This window comes from Stegostoma tigrinum, chromosome 8 (assembly GCF_030684315.1).
Source record: "Stegostoma tigrinum isolate sSteTig4 chromosome 8, sSteTig4.hap1, whole genome shotgun sequence".
Classification (NCBI taxonomy): domain Eukaryota; kingdom Metazoa; phylum Chordata; class Chondrichthyes; order Orectolobiformes; family Stegostomatidae; genus Stegostoma; species Stegostoma tigrinum.
In genome coordinates, this window is record NC_081361.1 from 8,488,479 (window position 1) to 8,511,588 (window position 23,110).

At 43.6% G+C, this 23,110-nt stretch overlaps 1 protein-coding gene across 1 annotated transcript in view; it reads right to left on the reverse strand.

Annotated features, from left to right (window-relative positions):
- Positions 1–23,110, reverse strand: part of LOC125456568 (xenotropic and polytropic retrovirus receptor 1 homolog) — a 310,767-nt gene that overhangs the window by 171,701 nt on the left and 115,956 nt on the right. Inside the window, exon 4 of the mRNA XM_048539806.2 lies at positions 12,596–12,697. Coding sequence (XP_048395763.1) covers positions 12,596–12,697 — 102 coding nt within the window. The remainder of the gene's footprint in view (positions 1–12,595; positions 12,698–23,110) is intronic.

Genomic DNA, 23,110 nt, shown 5'->3' on the forward strand with positions numbered 1-23,110 from the left:
GTACACAATACTCCAAGTGCGGCGGCACCAGAGTTTTGTACAGCTTCACCATAACCTCTTGGTTCCGGAACCCGATCCCTCTATTAGTAAAAGCTAAAACACTGTATGCCTTCTTAACAGCCCTATCAACCTGGGTGGCAACTTTCAAGGATCTGTGTACATGCGCACCGAGATCTCTCTGCTCATCTACACTGCTAAGAATCTTACCTTTAGCCCAGTACTTTGCCTTCCGGTTACTCCTACCAAAGTGCATCACCTCACACTTGTCTGCATCAAACTCCATTTGCCACCTCTCAGCCCAGCTCTGCAGCTTATCTATGTCTTTCTGCAACCTACAGCATCTTTCGTCACTATCCACAACTCCACCAACCTTAGTGTTGTCTGCAAATTTACTAACCCATCCTTCTACGCCCTCATCCAGGTCATTTATAAAAATGACAAACAGCAGTGGACCCAACACCGACCCTTGCGGTACACCACTAGTAACCGGTCTCCAGGATGAACATTTCCCATCAACTACCACCCTCTGTCTTCTTTCAGCAAGCCGATTTCCGATCCAAACTGCTATATCTCCCACAATTCCATTCCTCCACATTTTGTACAATAGCCTATTGTGGGGAACCTTATCGAACGCCTTGCTGAAATCCATATACACTACATCAACCGGTTTACTCTCATCTACCTGTTTGGTTACCTTCTCAAAGAACTCTAAGGTTTGTGAGGCACGACCTTCCCTTCACAAAACCGTGCTAACTATCCCTAATCAATTTATTCTTTTCTAGATGATTATAAATCCTATCCCTTATAACCTTTTCCAACACTTTACCTACAACTGAGGTAAGGCTCACTGGTCTATAATTATCAGGGTTGTCTCTACTCCCCTTCTTGAACAGGGGAACCACATTTGCTGTCCTCCAGTCGACTGGCACTATTCCTGTAGACAATGGCGAGTTAAAAATCAATGCCAAAGGCTCGGCAATCTCCTCCCTGGCTTCCCAGAGGATCCAAGGATAAATCCCATCCGGCCCAGGGGACTTATCTATCTTCACCCTCTGTAGGATTTCTAATACCTCCATTCCCCCACCTAGTCTAGTATCCTGTATCTCAGTATTCTCCTCGACAACATTGTCGTTTTCTATGAGTGAATACTATTGAAAAATATTCATTTAGCGCTTCCGCTATCTCATCTGACTCCACACACAACTTACCACTACTATCCTTGATTGGGCTTAATCTTACTTTTGCCATTCTTTTATTCCATAAATACCTGCAGAAAGCCTTAGGGTTTACCCTGTTCCTATCCGCCAACAACTTAAAAGGCATCTGGAATGGTCTATGAATAGGAAGGGTTTAGGGGGATATGGGCCAAATGCTGGCAAATGGAACTAGATTTATTGAGGATATCTGGTCAGCATTGAGGAGTTGGACTGAAGGGTCTGTTTCCATGCTGTACATCACTAAGCCCAAGGATGCTAAGGTTACTTAAACACTCTAGCCTCAGGTAAGATGTTGAAATAACCTCATCAGCTCAAACTGGGAATCAGGCTTGAAATGTTTGCGTTATTTCTCTTGCCAGAGACACTGCCAGTTACCTGCTGAGCAGTTCCAGAATCTGGATTTTTTAAAATTTCAGATTTCTGATATCTGCAATGTTTTGTTTTTATTTACCGTATTTGGAAGTTTCAGTCTATGGGCTCAAATAGTTCAGTACACCACAAGGTGGAGTCCTAATCTTCTATTTCTTCATATCACTCCATCTTTAAATTGTCTCTGCACTGTACCACCTTCCAAGAATTGGACAATCAACTTGTTAAAGCTTTGCTAATGATGTGTAAGCCAGTTTAATATATTCATACGCAAAACAAAGTTGAAGCTAATTCAGCGGGGGATGAGCACCAAAATTGTAGTACGACTATAGAAAAGGTTGAGAGTACGGTGGTCCAAAATAAAGTTTCAGGGAAGCAAGACGGCACCGGCAAGCAAGAAGTTGGATTGAAGTGTGTCTACTTCAATGCCAGGAGGGTCCGGAATAAGGTGGGTGAACTTGCAGCATGGGTTAGTACCTGGGACTTTGACGTTGTGGCCATTTCGGAGACATGGATAGAGCAGGGGCAGGAATGGTTGTTGCAGGTTCCGGGATTTAGATGTTTCAGTAAGAACAGAGAAGAAGATGGTAAAAGGGGAGGAGGTGTGGCATTGTTGGTCAAGGACAGTATTACAGTTGCAGTAAGGATGTTTGGGGACTCGTCAACTGAGGTAGTATGGGCTGAGGTTAGAAACAGGAAAGGAGAGGTCACCCTGTTGGGAGTTTTCTACAGGCCTCCGAATAGTTCCAGAGATCTAGAGGAAAGGATAGCAAAGATGATTCTTGATAGGAGTGGGAGAGACAGGGTAGTTGTCATGGGGGACTTCAACTTTCCAGATATTGACTGGGAACACTATAGATGGGAGTACTATAGATGGGTCAGTTTTTGTCCAGAGTGAGCAGGAGGGCTTCCTGACACAGTATGTAGATAGGCCAACAAGGGGCGAAGCCACATTAGATTTGGTACTGGGTAATGAGCCTGGCCAGGTGTTAGATTTGGAAGTAGGTGAGCACTTTGGTGATAGCGATCACAATTCTGTTATGTTTACTTTAGTGATGGAAAGGGATAGGTGTATACCACTGGGCAAGACTTATAGCTGGGGGAAAGGCAATTACGATGAGATTAGGCAAGATTTCGGGAGCACAGAATGGGGAAGGAAACTGCAGGGGATGGGCACATTAGAAATGTGGAGCTTATTCAAGGAAAAGCTCCTGGGTGTCCTAGATAAATATGTACCTGTCAGGCAAGGAGGAAGCTGTAGAGTGCGGGAGCCATGGTTTATGAAGGAGGTGGAATCTCTGGTCAAGAGGAAGAAGAAGGCTTATGTTAGGATGAGATATGAAGGCTCAGTTAGGGCACTTGAGGGCTACGAGGTAGCCAGGAAAGACCTAAAGAGAGAGCTCAGAAGAGCCAGGAGGAGACATGAGAAGTTGTTGGTGGATAGGATCAGGGTAAACCCTAAGGCTTTCTATAGGTATTTAAAGAATAAGAGAATGATGAAAGAAAGATTAGGCCCAATCGAGGATAGTAGTGGTAAGTTGTGTGTGGAGTCAGATGAGATAGGGGAAGCACTAAATGAATATTTTTCAACAGTATTCACTCTAGAAAACAACAATGTTGTCGAGGAGAATACCGACATACAGGCTATTAGACTAGGTGGGATTGAGGTTCACACGAAAGGGGTATTTGAAATCCTTCAGAGGGTGAAGATAGATAAGTCGCCTGGGCCGGATGGGATTTATCCTCAGATCCTCTGGAAAGCCAGGGAGGAGACTGCCGAGCCTTTGGCATTGATCTTTAACTCGTCATTGTCTACAGGAATAGTGCCAGACGACTGGAGGACAGCAAATGTGGTTCCCCTGTTCAAGAAGGGGAGTAGAGACAACCCTGGTAATTATAGACCAGTGAGCCTTATCTCAGTTGTTGGTAAAGTGTTGGAAAAGGTTATAAGGGATAGGATTTATAATCATCTAGAAAAGAATAAATTGATTAGGGATAGTCAGCACGGTTTTGTGAAGGGAATGTCGTGCCTAACAAACCTTAACGAGTTCTTTGAGCAGGTGACCAAACAGGTAGATGAGAGTAAACCGGTTGATGTGGTGTATATGGATTTCAGCAAGGCGTTCGATAAGGTTCCCCACAATAGGCTATTGTACAAAATGCAGAGGAGTGGGATTGTGGGAGATATGGCAGTTTGGATCGGAAATTGGCTTGCTGAAACAAGACAGAGGGTGGTAGTTGATGGGAAATGTTCATCCTGGAGACCAGTTACTAGTGGTGTACCGCAAGGGTTGGTGTTGGGTCCACTGCTGTTTGTCATTTTTATAAATGACCTGGATGAGGGCATAGAACGATGGGTTAGTAAATTTGCAGACGACACTAAGGTCGGTGGAGTTGTGGATAGTGACGAAGGATGCTGTAGGATGCAGAGAGACATAGATAAGCTGCAGAGCTGGGCTGAGAGGTGGCAAATGGAGTTTAATGCAGACAAGTGTGAGGTGATACACTTTGGTAGGAGTAACCAGAAGGCAAAGTACTGCGCTAATGGTAAGATTCTTAGTAGTGTAGATGAGCAGAGAGATCTCGGTGTCCATGTACACAGATCCTTGAAAGTTGCCACCCAGGTTGACAGGGCTGTTAAGAAGGCATACAGTGTTTTAACTTTTACTAATAGAGGGATTGAGTTCCGGAACCAAGAGATTATGGTGAAGCTGTACAAAACTCTGGTGCCACCGCACTTGGAGTATTGTGTACAGTTCTGGTCACCGCATTATAAGGAGGATGTGGAAGCTTTGGAAAGGGTGCAGATGAGATTTACTAGGATGTTGCCTGGTATGGAGGGAAGGTCTTCGAGCAAAGGCTGAGGGACTTGAGGCTGTTTTCATTAGAGAGAAGAAGGTTGAGAGGTGACTTAATTGAAACATATAAAATAATCAGAGGGTTAGATAGGGTGGATAGGGAGAGCCTTTTTCCTGGGATGGTGACGGTGAGCACGAGGGGGCATAGCTTTAAATTGAGGGGTGAAAGATATAGGACAGATGTCAGAGGTAGTTTCTTTACTCAGAGAGTAGTAAGGAAATGGAACGCTTTGCCTGCAACGGTAGTAGATTCGCCAACTTTAGGTACATTTAAGCCGGCATTGGACAAGCATATGGACGTACATGGAATAGTGTAAGTTAGATGGGGTTCAGATCGGTATGACAGGTCAGCACAACATCGAGGGCCGAAGGGCCTGTACTGTGCTGTAATGTTCTATGTAAAACCAAGCAAGGTGTGGCAAACCTTGATCTAAGTCTTGGCACTGTGCTTCAGGAAGGAAATGCAGGCTTTAGACAAGGTGTAAGAAAGATTTATTACAATTATGTCCCTCATCACTGGCACTGGTTTTATAGACAGTTTGAAGAAACCTGGTTTTGCTAGGGTGGGCTTTGCTGGCTAATAGGAGACTTGATAGAGGCAATTAAAATCATGAAGGGTCATTACAGAGCTGATAGTGAGAAACTTTTCCCACTGGTGGAAGGGTTAAAGATCAGGGGACTCCAATTTAAGGTGACAGGCTGAGAAGCAACTGTGACATGAGAAAAAGATAGTATGAACTGCTGATGCTGGAGAATCTGAGATAACACGGTGTGAAGCTGGATGAACACAGCAGGTCAAGCAGCATCAGAGGAGCAGGAAAGCTAATGTTTTGGGTCGAGACCCTTCTTCAGAAATGAATCTGAAGGGTGAAGAAGGGTCTCGACCCGAAATGTCAGCTTTCCTACTCCTCTGACGCTGCTTGGCCTGCTGTGCTCATCCAGCTTCACACTGCGTTGTCCGTGACTTGAGAATGAATTATTTTGGAATGCATGGAGTGTGCAGAGGAGGTAAATTCAATTGCAGCTTTCAAACTGGAACTGTACAAGCAGCCAAGGGACAAGAACAAGCTGGATTGCATTTGCAGAGAGAGAGAGTAAAAACACATCTGGGCCTGCTTCTATGTAGTAACCATTCCATTCTGAATAAATCACATACATTTTCTGCAAATTTTGTTTTCAGCAACATTCACCTTATCTACATACACAGCAGATTACAAACATCCTCAAGATAAATAATCTGCAGTTTTGAGCTAATATGTGATTAATAAAGCTTTATTCAATCCTGCGATTCTGATGTGTTCACCCCATTTAGAATACTTTGTCCAATTTTGGGCCCCACACCTCAAGAGGGCATACTAGCACTGAAGCGTGTCCAGTGGAGACTCACACAGATGATCCCTGGAATAGTAAGCCTAACGTACAATGAACGGCTGAGGATCCTGGGATTGTATTCATTAGAGTTTAGAAGGTTGAGGGGAGATCTAATAGAAACTTACAGGATAATGCATGGCTTAGACAGGGTGGATGCTGGGAAGTTGTTTCTGTTAGGCGGGGAGATTAGGACCCGTTGGCACAGCCTTAGAATAAGAGAGGGTAAGTTTAGAATGGAAATGAGGAGACATTTCTTCAGCCAGAGTGTGGTGGGCCTGTGGAATTCATTGCCACCGAGTGCAGGGGAGGCCGGGACGTTACATGTCTTCAAGAGAGAGATTGAAAAATTCTTGATCTTGCAAGGAATTAAGGACTACGGGGAGAGTGCAGGGAATTGGAGTTGAAATGCCCATCAGCCATGATTAAATGGCGGAGTGGACTCCATGGGCCGAATGACCTTACTTACACTCCTTTGTCTTATGGTCTTATCTTCGCCTGGGCAGTGGAAATGATAAACTAGCAAAATTGGCAACAATTGCTTGAGTTAAAGCACAAGTTAAAAGAGTTGCAAGGCATGGTAAAAATATTTTTAAATGCTTTGTGCCAGTCTTCATTCTTGAAGATGATGTTCAGCTGTTAGCATTTAATGATATTGTTTATAATAAAACCTAATATTAAAAATAGACAAGTGTATTACTTCTGAAAGAACTACGAACTGAAAATAGGTTGAGTAACTGTGATGGACTATGTCCACATGGAGAAGATAGGGCAAATGTCACCTCTTGACCGTAATTGTTATAGTTCATGCCACTTTGGGACATTTCACTTAGAGTAGAAAGAGGCTAAAAAGATGGTAAGACATTGGTGCAACTGTAAAGTTCATTAGTTTGTCATTAGTATTTGGCAAAAAACGGAATATCTGTACTTCCACTGTACCTTTTAGTGCCTATGAATGTCCAAATATGCAGGCATCAATTTACAATGGCAACGGTGATAATGGCAAGATAAGCAATTTGCTGTGTTGACTGAATGATAAATATTGGTCAGAACATCTGGTCTAATTTCTCTACAAAACCAGGGTTCAAGAACCACCTACTCCAGATGTGTGCAATAACATCTTCTAATGTATTGATTAGAAAATAAGTAATACTGTGACACAGGCAGTACTGGCACAGTGATAATGTCCTAAACTTTTGGCCGAGAGACCTGGGTTCAAACCCACTTTTTCCAGAGTTGTGTCATGACATCTTTGAACACAGTGATTAGGAAAATGTAAAATGATGCCATGAAAGAAATACTCACCCTGAGGTTGCAGTTGAGATTTTGATTAACACCTCAAAGATGACCACACATCTTTCACTGAAAATGACAAACTATATTTTTATGTTAAAGTTTCTGAAATGAGGTTTAAACAATATCTGGAAGATGCTTGTGGGAATCATTAGTATTGTAGTATAGGACTTAGAGAGGGTCAGCTTAGGGACCCGCAACAAAGCTCTGGAAAAATAAATAAATTCTTAGAAAATTTATTGTGACTTTTTCAAAACAATACAAATGGTAGCAAATGCGGAAGCACAATTAGGGATGGGCAATAAAATAAATTTCCAGCCAGCAATGCACTCATCCCATGAATGAATAAAAAAAATGCATTATGACTGGCAAATTATGTCTGATTTAGAGAAGTGAATTTGTCGAGCACGTGGGTTGGCTAATACCTTCTTGCCTGCTGTTTTTAGACTTCTGAATGGATCTCTCAAATTTTAAATTTAATGCTGATCTTGATCTCTGCAGCCATAACATTGTATGCTTTGTTCTGTTCTATGACCCAAATGCAGTTCATATGAGATGTCTGTACTGCAAGCAAAACAAAAATTTTGATTGCACATAGGTCCAATAATAAATCGAATGAAGTATCAAACATACATACATCTTTCAGGAAAAGCAATTAAAGGGGAGAAAGAAAGGGATCCAAGTGTTCTAATTTATAGATTTCTAGCATTCACGTGCAGTGCCTCAAAGAGAAAGAGCAAATGGTGCATTGGGCTGGAAATGATAGGTCAATGGACTGAAGGACAAATCACCCAACCTCAGTGAGAATATTGTGCCCAATTTTGTTGTCCTTTTATGGTTGGTGATTTGGAGACTTTGGACTGATGTAACTGTATTAATTCCCTGTTTTTTGCAATACAGTTATGAGAATAGGCTGAAGAGCTGGGACTCCACATTTCAGAGAACGGGAGACTCAGTGGCGAGCTAATTGTTGAAGGTGTACAAGATGAAGAACGGAAAGGATTTTGTTCTTTTGAGCTGACAATTGAGCCACAATTTTTAAATTATGCCGACTAGATAGAGTTTGCATGGATCTTTTCTCAGAGAATGGTGGACCTATAGAACAGGCTGATGACTTGTGCAGGGTGAATGTTATTTGGTGCTTGGTGCAGTGTATATTGATTCCTTTCAGTAAACTGCCTTTTGAATGAAGTATCAGGGCTAGGATGATCTCTGGACTAGTTTTGAATATTTCGGGAGAAATTTGCCAGATTTATCTCCAAAATTTGGTTTACATTTTTGTCTGGTTTCTTTGCGTCTTGCAGGAGTTTGGTAAGGTAACAAGTTTATTTTTTATTCTTTATTTTTTAAGCCTTGGGAATTTAGAATAATGGGAATGGAGGTCAGGGCAGTTGAATGTTCCTCCTGCAGAATGTGGGAGGTAAGGGTCACCACTAGTGTCCCTGCTGACTACATCTGCGGGAAGTGCACCCAACTCCAGCTTCTTGAAAACCGCGTTAGGGAACTGGAGCTGGAGGAACTTCGGATCATTCGGAAGGCAGAGAGGGTTATTGAGAGGAGTTACAGGGAGGTAGTCACTCCTCAAGTACAGGAAAAAGGCAGATGGGTTACGGTCAGGGGACGGAAAAGGAACTGGCAGGCAGTGCAGGGATCCCCTGTGGCCATTCCCCTCAACAATAAGTATACCGTTTTGGATACTGTTGATGGGGTGGGGTGGGGTGGGGTGGGGAACTTACCAGGGGAAGGCAGTGGGGCACAGGTCTCTGGCACAGAGTCTGTCCCTGCTGCTCAGAAGGGAAGGGGGAAGAGGAGCAGAGCATTAATCATTGGGGACTCCATAGTTAGGGGGACAGATAGGAGGATCTGTGGGGACGGGAGAGACTCAGGGTTGGTGTGTTGCCTCCCAGGTGCCAGGGTGTGTGATGTCTCTGATCATGTTTTTGGGATCCTTAAGGGGGAGGGGGAGCAGCCCCAAGTCGTGGTTCACATTGGCACCAACGACATAGGTAGGAAGGGAGATGGGGATTTAAGGCAGAAATTCAGGAAGCTAGGATGGAAGCTGAGAGCTAGGATGAACAGAGTTGTTGTCTCTGGTTTGTTGCCGTGCCAGGTGCTAGTGAGGCGAGGAATAGGGAGAGAGAGGAGTTGAACACGTGGCTACAGGGATGGTGCAGGAGGGAGGGTTTTGGGTTCTTGGATAATTGGGGCTCTTTCTAGGGTAGGTGGGACCTCTACAAACAAGATGGTCTTCATCTGAACCAGAGGCGTACCGATATCCTGGGGGGAAAATTTGCTAAGGCTGTTCGGGTGGGTTTAAACTAATTCAGCAGGGGGATGGGCACCAAAATTGTAGTTCGACTGTAGAAAATGTTCAGAGTAGGGTGGTCCAAAATAAAGTTTCAGGGAAGCAACATGGCACCGGCAAGCAAGAAGTTGGATTGAAGTGTGTCTACTTCAATGCCAGGAGCGTCCGGAATAAGGTGGGTGAACTTGCAGCATGGGTTAGTACCTGGGACTTCGATGTTGTGGCCATTTCGGAGACATGGATAGAGCAGGGACAGGAATGGTTGTTGCAGGTTCCGGGATTTAGATGTTTCAGTAAGAACAGAGAAGATGGTAAAAGGGGTGGAGGTGTGGCATTGTTGGTCAAGGACAGTATTACAGTTGCAGAAAGGATGTTTGGGGACTCGTCAACTGAGGTAGTATGGGCTGAGGTTAGAAACAGGAAAGGAGAGGTCACCCTGTTGGGAGTTTTCTATAGGCCTCCGAATAGTTCCAGAGACCTAGAGGAAAGGATAGCAAAGATGATTCTCGATAGGAGTGAGAGAGACAGGGTAGTTGTCATGGGGGACATCAACTTTCCAGATATTGACTGGGAACACTATAGATGGGTCAGTTTTTGTCCAGAGTGTGCAGGAGGGCTTCCTGACACAGTATGTAGATAGGCCAACAAGGGGCGAAGCCACATTAGATTTGGTACTGGGTAATGAGCCGGCCAGGTGTTAGATTTGGAAGTAGGTGAGCACTTTGGTGATAGCGATCACAATTCTGTTATGTTTACTTTAGTGATGGAACGGGATAGGTGTATACCACTGGGCAAGAGTTATAGCTGGGGGAAAGGCAATTACGATGAGATTAGGCAAGATTTTGGGAGCATAGAATGGGGAAGGAAACTGCAGGGGATGGGCACATTAGAAATGTGGAACTTATTCAAGGAAAAGCTCCTGTGTGTCCTAGATAAGTATGAACCAGTCAGGCAGGGAAGAAGCTGTAGAGCGCGGGAGCCGTGGTTTACGAAGGAAGTGGAATCTCTGGTCAAGAGGAAGAAGGCCGCTTATGTTAGGATGAGATGTGAAGGCTCAGTCAGGGCATTGAGGGCTACGAGGTAGCCAGGAAAGACCTAAAGAGAGAGCTCAGAAGAGCCAGGAGGAGGCTTTCTACAGGTATTTAAGGAACAAAAGAATGACGAAAGAAAGATTAGGGGCAATCAAGGATAGTAGTGGTAAGTTGTGTGTAGAGTCCGATGAGATAGGGGGAGCGCTAAATGAATATTTTTCAACAGTATTCACTCTAGAAAACAACAATGTTGTCGAGGAGAATACCGAGATACATGCAACTAGACGAGGTGGGATTGAGGTTCACACAGAAGAGGTATTAGAAATCCTTCAGAAGGTGAAGATAGATAAGTCCCCTGGGCCGGATGAGATTTATCCTCAGATCCTCTGGGAAGCCAGGGAGGAGATTGCCAAGCCTTTGGCATTGATCTTTAACTTGCCATTGTCTACAGGAATAGTGCCAGATGACTGGAGGATAGCAAATGTGGTTCCCCTGTTCAAGAAGGGGAGTAGAGACAACCCTGGTAATTATAGACCAGTGAGCCTTATCTCAGTTGTTGGTAAAGTGTTGGAAAAGGTTATAAGGGATAGGATTTATAATCATCTAGAAAAGAATAAATTGATTAGGGATAGTCAGCACGGTTTTGTGAAGGGACGGTCGTGCCTCACAAACCTTATTGAGTTCTTTGAGTAGGTGACCAAACAGGTAGATGAGAGTAAACCGGTTGATGTGGTGTATATGGATTGCAGCAAGGCGTTCAATAAGGTTCCGCACAATAGGCTATTGTACAAAATGCGGAGGAATGGAATTGTGGGAGATATAGCAGTTTGGATTGGAAATTGGCTTGCTGAAACAAGACAGAGGGTGGTAGTTAATGGGAAATGTTCATCCTGGCGACCAGTTACTAGTGGTGTACCGCAAGGGTCGGTGTTGGGTCCACTGCTGTTTGTCATTTTTATAAATGATCTGGATGAGGACGTAGAAGGATGGGTTAGTAAATTTGCAGACGACACTAAGGTCGGTGGAGTTGTGGATAGTGACAAAGGATGCTGTAGGTTGCAGAGAGACATAGATAAGCTGTAGAGCTGGGCTGAGAGGTGGCAAATGGAGTTTAATGCAGACAAGTGTGAGGTGATGCACTTTGGTAGGAGTAACCGGAAGGCAAAGTACTGGGCTAATGGTAAGATTCTTAGCAGTGTAGATGAGCAGAGATCTCACTGTCCATGTACACAGATCCTTGAAAGTTGCCACCCAGGTTGACAGGGCTGTTAAGAAGGCATACAGTGTTTTAGCTTTTATTAATAGAGGGATCGAGTTCCGGAACCAAGAGGTTATGGTGAAGCTGTACAAAACTCTGGTGCCGCCGCACTTGGAGTATTGTGTACTGTTCTGGTCACCGCATTATAAGAAGGATGTGGTAGCTTTGAAAAGGGTGCAGAGGAGATTTACTAGGATGTTGCCTGGTATGGAGGGAAGGTCTTACGAGGAAAGGCTGAGGGACCTGAGGCTGTTTTCATTAGAATGAAGGAGATTGAGAGGTGACTTAATTGAAACATATAAAATAATCAGAGGGTTAGATAAGGTGGATAGGGAGAGCCTTTTTCCTCGGATGGTGACGGTGAGCACGAGGGCGCATAGCTTTAAATTGAGGGGTGAAAGATATAGGACAGATGTCAGAGGTAGTTTCTTTACTCAGAGAGTGGTAAGGGAATGGAACGCTTTGCCTGCAACGGTAGTAGATTCGCCAACTTTAGGTATATTTAAGTTGTCATTGGACAAGCATATGGACGTACATGGAATAGGTTAGATGGGCTTGAGATCGGCATGACAGGTCGGCACAACATCGAGGGCTGAAGGGCCTGTACTGTGCTGTAATGTTCAATGTTCTATATGAGTTGACAGAGTTTTGGGTGGGGTGTAGAATCCATATTATCTTGATGCACAAAGTATCACCAACGGAATAGGTTGGATGGGCTGGAGAATCTTTTCGTAACCAGCACTGTTTATATATCCATCATGCAAAATTCATGACAACCTTCCTTCAAACACACATTAGAGCACATATGGAGTGAAGTACACTGGTTCATAATTTTCACAGGCGATAGACTCAAGAAAGAAAAAGATACTTGACTTTTCTTGTATGTGAAGTATTACCTGAATAGAATGTGTTGATTTTGGCAAGTTCCTTTTCACAACACTGGAAGAACTTCTCTTCAAACTTGGCGAAGTATCGCTTAACTGTATCTTGATCTGTGACTGTGAAAACAAAACAAACATTTTCATTGCTTTTATTGAAGGGTCTGTTTCGGTGTTGTATAACCCTATGACTCTATGGCTGTAATGTACACTTTTTCCAGATAGCTGTCAGCTCTTATTCATACTTTCTCAGATGTTTCTGTGTTATTTTAATATTCTGGGTACCAGATATGTGTATGGTACTTCTCAGTATCTTTGCAAGTTTAACTTGAAATCTATGTCACAAACAGAAATCACAGGGATTTGTTAGCATTTTTAATTGTTTTCCTAGCCTACAATGGCACTTTAAATAATCTGTATCACTTTGCTATTCGACCCAATTTATTTACCGTTTTCCACAGTATTAGTGACAGTACTATTTTAAAATCTGCTGAACCTGTGATCTGAGAAACATTATGAATGTGAGTTTAAGAAAAGGCACTTTTGTCTCTTAATCAGCCATAAAGTATCTATTTCAAATAAAAAGGACAGGAGTTGAAACGATTAGTCCATTTGAAGTGCTATTGCACTTTATATTCATCCACATATTAAAAGTAGCATTTAAGTATGGTTAAGACAAAGCCTAACGTCCTTAAGGACAAAAGATAATAACCTCACATGGTAGGCAGACATTGCATACGCATATACCATTCGTCTCTTTCAAACAGTGCTGCTACCATAGAAAATTTTACCCTGTTTACAACGTGCTATAGCATAACGTGAAATTTAGTGGCATCACTAGCAAAGTGTACATGAATGCCAGCCTCTCCCAACTAACTACTGGGCAGAATATTAAGCTGAACAATCTTAGCATGAGTGATGTCAATGAAAAATCATGGGTATCCTCCACTTTTCCAGTAATCTAATCCAACCTAAGGTTGTTAACTTTTCTGTTCCTTAAAGAGACGTATTTTTCCTAATTTCTGAAATACCTGTTCGTATTGACAGATTGAATGAATGTAAATCCAACAGATGCCCAACACGATATCTACATTATTGACATTAGGGTCCAATTTCTATTTTATGTTCTAAGGTAGAATCCAACTAAACTTTGTCAAATTATCCATTAATTGGTCTTACCACAGCAGCCACAAGCATTTGTTTATCACAAGCATTTCCTCAAACAACACATCACCTATATGAGGAGAATACTGCACCAGCTATTTAAGCCACCTAAGCTTCTTTACCAAGTGACTAAACTCTTCAGTAACTGAACAAAAAATACCCTCAATTTTTAAATTTTAGTCAATCTGCCTAGCGGAGCAGTCATGTTTTACCATATGTTCATATTCCCTTAAATTCAAGTAAATGAAGGACGGTTTCTCACTTTTCCAATCCCCAAAGCTAAAACAGTGTTCAAACAAAAGCACTGTGCATAGAAGTCCAGAATATTCAAAAACATTATTGCACAAGGCCAACATTTCAGCTCAAAAGTGAACAAGCATCACATTTCCTTCAACAAATCTACCAAGCCACAGCAACACGATGAATGGAGTTGAATACGCAATCAGCATTCATTTACCACTCGTCTAGAAGAGATTTATTAACCTTCTCAATATTAAGAGCTCACAGTCTCTATTTCCTTCTATAAATGTATGTATAATAACATACATACACACAACACACACACACACACACACACACACACACACAGTTAAAAAGCAATTACAATCCTTAGTAATCACTTGTTTTATCCCTTGGTATAGTTGAAAAGAATGTTGATTCATCATCTGGGCAAAACAGTTTACCAAGTTGCAGAACACATCAGGCCCAATTTTGTTTAATTTTGTTTAATGAGTATGCTGTCATTTATGTGTAAATCCTTCAGTGAGTGAGAAGAGATGTCCATGAATTGCAAATCACTGCAGAAAGTAAAGACCGTTGTTACTGTTTACCATTCTTTAATATTTATCCCTCAGTCAACATCATCAGAAACACAGACTATCTGATCACATTGTAATTTGAGAGAATGTGCTGAACGATTATTGGCTGCTGCATTTTCAACATGAAACAGTCACTGCACTTCAAAAATACCTCATTGTGTGTAGTAGAGTGTTTTCAGACATAAGAACAAAGTTGCTGGAAAAGCTCAACAGGTCTGGCAGCATCTGCGAAGGGGAAAAAACAGACTTAAAGGTTCAGGTCCAGTGATCCTTCCGGTGTTTTCAGACATCTGGTAGCTGTGAAAAGCATTATATGAATACGAGTCATTCTGGTAACAGCATAAATTTTTTTTTCATAAAAGACTTTTGATCATGCAATGTCACTCAGTCTCTCAGAAAGGTAACCCAGAAAGGAAACATGCAAAACTGAAGCCTTACTCCTACAATACATTTTCTTTAAAATTTTTTTTTCTTTTTATTATTCCAATCTTTCTTGCTCTTTTTGTACCTGATTTGACTCTGCTTCGTCTATTTCTTTCTCTGCCATTCCTGTTTCTTCCCAATGTTCAACCTCCCTAATTAAGGAGATAAAGTATTACCCCTACAATTTGTCAAGGTCCCAGTCAGATTGCACTATCACAACCTGTGGAGGGGAAACTTGGATTCAGGGGTAAAATTAAGCTGAAAGAGCATGCCATCAGATGCCCTGCCTCCTGCAATTCTACACCATATGGTACAATGAATCAGTCCAAGTGCCATGTTGCTGAAGAGTGGGAAAATCAGATAAAGTTAATGCTCCCTTCCAAAGCCTTGAGCACACAATTCAGGCTATCACATCGCGCGCTGCACTGTTGCATGTGCAATTTTCTTTGGATAAAGCAGTCCTTCAACTGGTGCCAAACCAGTTGGTTGATTAAGTAATTAATTTGCAGTTTCTAAATCTGTTTTCTTGCAACTCATTACAAAAATGACTCCGCTTCAGAGGACAAAGCACCACTTATGCAGCATATCTTAGAGATCTGTAAAATCATGAAGGGCATGGATAGGGTGAATAGCCAAGGTCTTTTCCCAGGGGTGAGGGAATCCAAAATTACAGGGCATAGTTTTAAGTGAGAGAAGAAAGATTTAAAAGCGATCTAAGGGACAACTTTTTCCACACAGAAGGTGGTATGTATGGAATGAGCTGCCAGAGGAAGCAGTGGAGGCTGGTACAATTACAACATTTAAAAGGCACTTGGATGGGGTATAGGAATAGGAAGAGTTTAGAGGGATTAAGGGCCAAATGCGGGCAAATGGGACTAGGTTAATTTGGAATATCTGGTCAGCATGGACAATTTGGACTGAAGGGTCTGTTTCCAGCTCTGTATAGCTCTTTGACTCTATAAAAAAGTTAGTTAAATCATAGCAATCTTGGAGGTGTGGTAAGAAATTGTGAAACGCAACGCACCACTCTTTAGCCTGTGTCAACTGATGCTACTATTATCAAGTCACGAGTAAAGGAGATCCAGGACACTATCAGAACCCCTTCTGCATCTTTCACATTTGCTGTTACCTAATGTAAAAATTTCATTTCATGATCAAATAGCATTGTTCAAAGGTTTCTGCCTTAGGAGGGCAACGGTAAATGGAGGTTTCGGTCACTATATTAAAATTTGATCCCAGAGGCTGTATGCAGAAGCACCTCTGTATCAGTGTTATACAGCTGCTGTTCTATTTATGTTGCCGGGTGAATTCCTTAGCAAAACTCATACAACTGCACCTTTTATTTCCAACCATCAACTTTCCCCAGTTCCTGCTTTCACAGTGAACAAGAGATAACAAGGTGTAGAGCTGGATGAACACAGCAGGCTAAGCAGCATCAGAGGAGCAGGAAGGCTGACGTTTCGGGCCAAGGCCCTTCTTCAGAAAACGGTGAACATTCAAATTCATGGTGAACAATCTGATTTTGAAGGTGACTGCCAACATTTTTGATCTTTCAAGACTGGGCAAGAAAACGAACTTCCTTCATATGGCTATATAAAAGGTTAAAAATAATTCCAAAGTGATCAGACAAAAACGACACTCAACCAAAGAAAATAATGTTAAGTGGAATTACTAAAAACAGTTAGATTTGTGTATTAGGAAGGTCTTGATAGAAAGAGATGTAGGAAGAAAGATCTATAGAGGGAATTCCAGAGGTCTGCACTTCCAAACAGGTCATTTGCTTGTGATGACCTGTTTTGTGTTAATGTGATTTACTTTGTAGAAGGCAGAAACAGTTTTAAAAGTTGTGGAACTTTAAAAATATAGATGCTTTGTATTCATTCTGCTCAAATAATTCTAAGTGAGCATGTACGTGCATCATGCATTTAGGAAGGCAAATGGTTATGTTAGCCTTTATTGCATGGTGATTGAAGCACAAGACGGAATTTTTTTTTACAATTGCATAGGGTTTCACTGAGACTACGCCTAGCGTACTGGTCTCCGTATCCACAGAAGAATATATTTATACTGGAGGAAACTATTTCACTGGATTGATTCCTGAAATGAGATGGTTATCCTAAGATGAGTGGCTCAGTAAATTGGACCTATACTCTCCAGAATGCAGAAGAACGAGAGATTATTTCATTGATGCATACAAGATTCTGATGGGGCTTGACAGAGAAGTTGTTTCCTTGGCCTGCAGCATCTAGAACATAGGAGCAGAGTATAAGCAGTTAGTCATATAGAACGGAGGAGATATTTCTTCATTCAGAAGGTTGTGAACATTCGGAGCTCTCTGTTCCAGAAGGTTGTTCCATCACTGAACTGACTTCAGGCTGTGACAGACAATCTTTTGGACTCTCAGTAAATCAAGGGATAGGAGAAGCAGATGGAACTGTGGAGATGAGGCAGAAGCCTTCACCACACAGAATGAAGAAACGGGATGAAGGGTCCATATGCTCTAATTTTGTACGTGCCTGCATTACTAAACAGTTCCTAAGGCACATTTCAGCTGGAATAAACAAATCAAAAATAAAGTTTCAAAAACATCTTTTTATTCTGAAGACTTGGGTCCAGTTTGCCATTTTGAATTAAAAATGGGAGTTAAATACAGCAATGTTTAAGCCAGTTTAACTCTCTACTCTTCACGAGGCAATGTTTGGCAGAAGTTTCAGTTCCATTTACTGTTTCATTTCCCTGGGCAAATACAATGCAAGTTTACAACCAGTTGGTTTATTTTACAGCTGATAAGCCTGTTGGAGAAATGGGAAATAGGCAGTTCATGTGGTTAGAGATAACAATGTGTACAGCTGGATGCACATGGCAGGCCAAGCAGCACCAGAGGAGCTTGACAAATTTCTCACACCTCTGAGAACACTTCAATAAGCGATTAGCAGAGTAATAGTAGCTGACATGCCTTTAATATGCCATGAGTACATTTTCAATTCTGTGAAACATCTAAGAAATCTTATCACCAGAACACAGTGTAGCACTTGAAAGAGAAAAACTTAAACATGATTATAGTGTGCTTAAAAACTTTGTTATCTGCTTAAAACAGTCCAATATTCAAGCACAGCTGGATTTGTGCTCTAAATCACTGATTAAACTCACTAAAAATGGTTCCCCAAAACCAAAGCATTTCAGGTACTTTCACACTAATAAAGCTTATGCACTTAATGGTGTTATGATCTGGGCTGACGGTAATACTTGACAAGTAAGATCCTAGGATGATACTTGCAGCATGGGACTTCGACGTTGTGGCCATTTCGGAGACATGGATACAGCAGAGACAGGGTGGTTGTTGCAGGTTCCGGGATTTAGATGTTTCAGTAAGAACAGAGAAGATGGTAAAAGCGGGGGAGGTGTGGCATTGTTGGTCAAGGACAGTACTACAGTTGCAGAAAGGATGTTTGGGGACTCGTCAACTGAGGTAGTATGGGCTAAGGTTAGAAACAGGAAAGGAGAGGTCACCCTGTTGGGAGTTTTCTACAGGCCTCCGAACAGTTCCAGAGATGTACAGGAAATTCTTTTATTCCTTAAATACCTATAGAAAGCCTTAGGGTTTGCCCTGATCCTATCCGCCAACAACTTCTCATGCCTTCTCCTGGCTCTTCTGAGCTCTCTCTTTAGGTCTTTCCTGGCTGCCTTGTAGCCCTCAAGCACCCTAACTGAGCCTTCACACCTCATGATTCTCAATAGGAGTGAGAGAGACAAGGTCGTTGTCATGGGGGACATCAACTTTCCAAATATTGACTGGGAACACTATAGATGGGAGTGCTATAGATGGGTCAGTTTTTGTCCAGAGTGTGCAGGAGGGCTTCCTGACACAGTGTGTAGATAGGCCAACAAAGGGCAAAGCCACATTAGATTTGGTACTGGGTAATGAGCCCGGCCAGGTGTTAGATTTGGAAGTAGGTGAGCACTTTGGTGATAGCGATCACAATTCAGTTATGTTTACTTTAGTGATGGAAAGGGATAGGTGTATACCACTGGACAAGACTTATAGCTGGGGGAAAGGCAATTACGATGAGATTAGGCAAGATTTAGGGAGCACAGGATGGAGAAGGAAACAGCAGAGGATGGGCACATTAGAAATGTGGAGCTTATTCAAGGAAAAGCTCCTGTGTGTCCGAGATAAGTATGTACCTGTCAGGCAGGGAGGGGGCTGTAGAGCGCGGGAGCTGTCGTTTACGAAGGAAGTGGAATCTCTGGTCTGGAGGAAGAAGAAGGCTTATGTTAGGATGAGATGTGAAGGCTCAGTTAGGGCTCTTGAGAGCTACGAGGTAGCCAGGAAAGACCTAAAGAGAGAGCTCAGAAGAGCCAGAAGGAGACATGAGAAGTTGTTGGCGGATAGGATCAGGGTAAACCCTAAGGCTTTCTACAGGTATTTAAGGAATAAAAGAATGACGAAAGTAAGATTAGGCCCAAACAAGGATAGTAGTGGTAAGTTGTGTGTGGAGTCAGAGGAGATAGGGGAAGCACTAAATGAATATTTTTCAACAGTATTCACTCTAGAAAACGACAATGTTGTCGAGGAGAATACTGAGATACAGGCAATTAGACTAGGTGGGATTGAGGTTCACAAGGAAGAGGTATTAGAAATCCGACAGAGAGTGAAGATAGATAGGTCTCCTGGGCCGGATGTGATTTATCCTCGGATCCTCTGGGAAGCCAGGGGGAGATTGCCGAGCCTTTGGCATTGATCTTTAACTCGTCATTTCTACAGGAATAGTGCCAGATGACTGGAGGATAGCAAATGTGGTTCCCCTGTTCAAGAAGGGGAGTAGAGACAACCCTGGTAATTATAGACCAGTGAGCCTTACCTCAGTTGTTGGTAAAGTGTTGGAAAAGGTTATAAGGGATAGGATTTATAATCATCTGGAAAAGAATAAATTGATTAGGGATAGTCAGCACGGTTTTGTGAAGGGAAAACCTTACAAACCTTACTGCATTCACAAACCTTATTGAGTTCTTTGAGAAGGTGACCACACAGGTAGATGAGAGTAAACCGGTTGATGTAGTGTATATGGATTGCAGCAAGGCGTTCGATAAGGTTCCCCATGTAGGCTATTGTACAAAATGCGGAGGAATGGGATTGTGGGAGATATAGCAGTTTGGATCGGAAATTGGCTCGCTGAAAGAAGACAGAGGGTGGTAGTTGATGAGAAATGTTTATCCTGGAGACCAGTTACTACTGATGTACCGCAAGGGTCGGTGTTGGGTCCACTGCTGTTTGTCATTTATATAAATGACCTGGATGAGGGCGTAGAAGGATGGGTTAGTAAATTTGCAGACGACACTAAGGTCGGTGGAGTTGTGGATAGTGACGAAGGATGCTGTAGGTTGCAGAGAGACATAGATAAGCTGCAGAGCTAGGCTGAGAGGTAGCAAATGGAGTTGAATGCAGACAAGTGTGAGGTGATGCACTTTGGTAGGAGTAACCGGAAGGCAAAGTACAGGGCTAATGGTAAGATTCTTAGCAGTGTAGATGAGCAGAGAGATCTCGGTGTCCATGTACACAGATCCTTGAAAGTTGCCACCCAGGTTGACAGGGCTGTTAAGAAGGCATACAGTGTTTTAGCTTTTATTAATAGAGGGATCGAGTTCCGGAACCAAGAGGTTATGGTGAAGCTGTACAAAACTCTGGTGCGGCCGCACTTCGGGTGTTGCGTACAGTTCTGGTCACCTTCTTATAATAGAAGGATGTGGAAGCTTTGAAAAGGGTGCAGAGGAGATTTACTAGGATGTTGCCTGGTATGGAGGGAAGGTCTTACGAGGAAAGGCTGAGGGACTTGAGGCTGTTTTAATTAGAGAGTAGGAGGTTGAGAGGTGACTTAATTGAGACATATAAAATAATCAGAGGGTTAGATAGGGTGGATAGGGAGAGCCTTTTTCCTAGGATGGTGACGGCGAGCACGAGGGGGCATAGCTTTAAATTGAGGGGTAAAAGATATAGGACAGATGTCAGAGGTGGTTTCTTTACTCAGAGAGTAGTAAGGGAATGGAACGCTGTGCCTGCAACAGTAGTAGATTTGCCAACTTTAGGTACATTTAAGTCGTCATTGGATAAGCATATGGACGTACATGGAATAGTGTAGGTTAGATGGGCTTGAGATCGGTATGACAGTTCAGCACAACATCGAGGGCCAAAGGGCCTGTACTGTGCTGTAATGTTCTATGTTCTATGAAACCTGGCTCAATAGATCATGTGAGATAATAAAGTGTGAAGCTGGATGAACACAGCAGGCCAAGCAGCATCTCAGGAGCACAAAAGCTGACGTTTCGGGCCTAGACCCTTCATCAGAGAGGGGGATGGGGTGAGCGTTCTGGAATAAATAGGGAGGTGGGGGGAGGCGGACCGAAGATGGAGAGAAAAGAAGATAGGTGGAGAGTAGAGTATAGGTGGGGAGGTAGGGAGGGGATAGGTCAGTCCAGCGAAGACGGACAGGTCAAGGAGGTGGGATGAGTTTAGTCGGTAGGAACTGGAGGTGCGGCTTGGGGTGGGAGGAAGGGATGGGTGAGAGGAAGAACAGGTTAGGGAGGCAGAGACAGGCTGGGCTGGTTTTGGGATGCAGTCGGGGGAGGGGAAGAGCTGGGCTGGTTATGGGGTGCAGTGGGGGGAGAGGGTGAACTGGGCTGGTTTTGGGATGCGTTGGGTGAAGGGGAGATTTTGAAGTTGGTGAAGTCCACATTGATACCATTGGGCTGCAGGGTTCCCAAGCGGAATATATGAGTTGCCGTTCCTGCAACCTTCGGGTGGCATCATTGTGGCACTGCCGGAGGCCCATGATGGTCATGTCATCTAAAGAATGGGAGGGGGAGTTGAAATAGTTCGCGACTGGGAGGTGCAGTTGTTTGTTGCGAACCGAGCAGAGGTGTTCTGCAAAGCGGCCCCCAAGTCTCCGCTTGGTCCCACGATGAGGCATTCCACACCCGCACATCCCAGATGTCCAAGTTCTTCAAGGATCACAACTTTCCCCCCACAGTGGTCAAGAACGCCCTTGACCGCGTCTCCCGCATTTCCTGCAACACATCCCTCACACCCCGCCCCCGCCACAACCGCCCGTCGTTCTCACACATCACCCACCAACCTCTGGATACAACGCATCATCCTCCGACACTTCCGCCATCTACAATCCCACCCCACCACCCAAGACATTTTTCCATCCCCAACCTTGTCTGCTTTCCGGAGAGACCACTCTCTCCCTTGTTCGCTCCACACTGCCCTCCAACCCTACCACACCTGGCACCTTCACCTGCAACCGCAGGAAGTGCTACACTTGCCCCCTCACCCCTGTCCCAGGCCCCAAGATGACTTTCCATATTAAGCAGAGGGTCACCTGCACATCTGCCAATGTGGTATACTGTATCCATTGTACCCGGTGTGGCTTCCTCTACATTTGGGAAACCAAGCGGAGGATGGGGACCGCTTTGCAGAACACCTCCGCTCGGTTCGCAACAAACAACTGCACCTCTCAGTCGCGAACCATTTCTACTCCCCCTCCCATTCTTTTGATGACATGTCCATCATGGGCCTCCGGCAGTGCCACAATGATGTCACCCGAAGGTTGCAGGAACAGCAACTCATATTCTGCTTGGGAACCCTGCAGCCCAACGGTATCAATGTGGACTTCACCAGCTTCAAAATCTCCCCTTCCCCCACCGCATCCCAAAACCAGCCCAGTTCGTCCCCTCCCCCCACTGCACTACATAACCAGCCCAGCTCTTCCTCTCCCACCACTGCATTCCAAAACCAGCCCAGCCTGTCTCTGCCTCCCTAACCTGTTCTTCCTCTCACCCATCCCTTCCTCCCAACCCAAGCCGCACCTCCATTTCCTACCTACTAACCTCATCCCACCTCCTTGACCTGTCTGTCTTCCCTGGACTGACCTATCCCCTCCCTACCTCCCCACCTATACTCTACTCTCCACCTATCTTCTTTTCTCTCCATCTTCGGTCCGCCTCCCCTTCTCTCCCTATTTATTCCAGAACCCTCACCCCATCCCCCTCTCTGATGAAGGGTCTAGGCCCGAAACGTCAGCTTTTGTGCTCCTGAGGTGCTGCTTGGCCTGCTCATCCAGCTTCACAC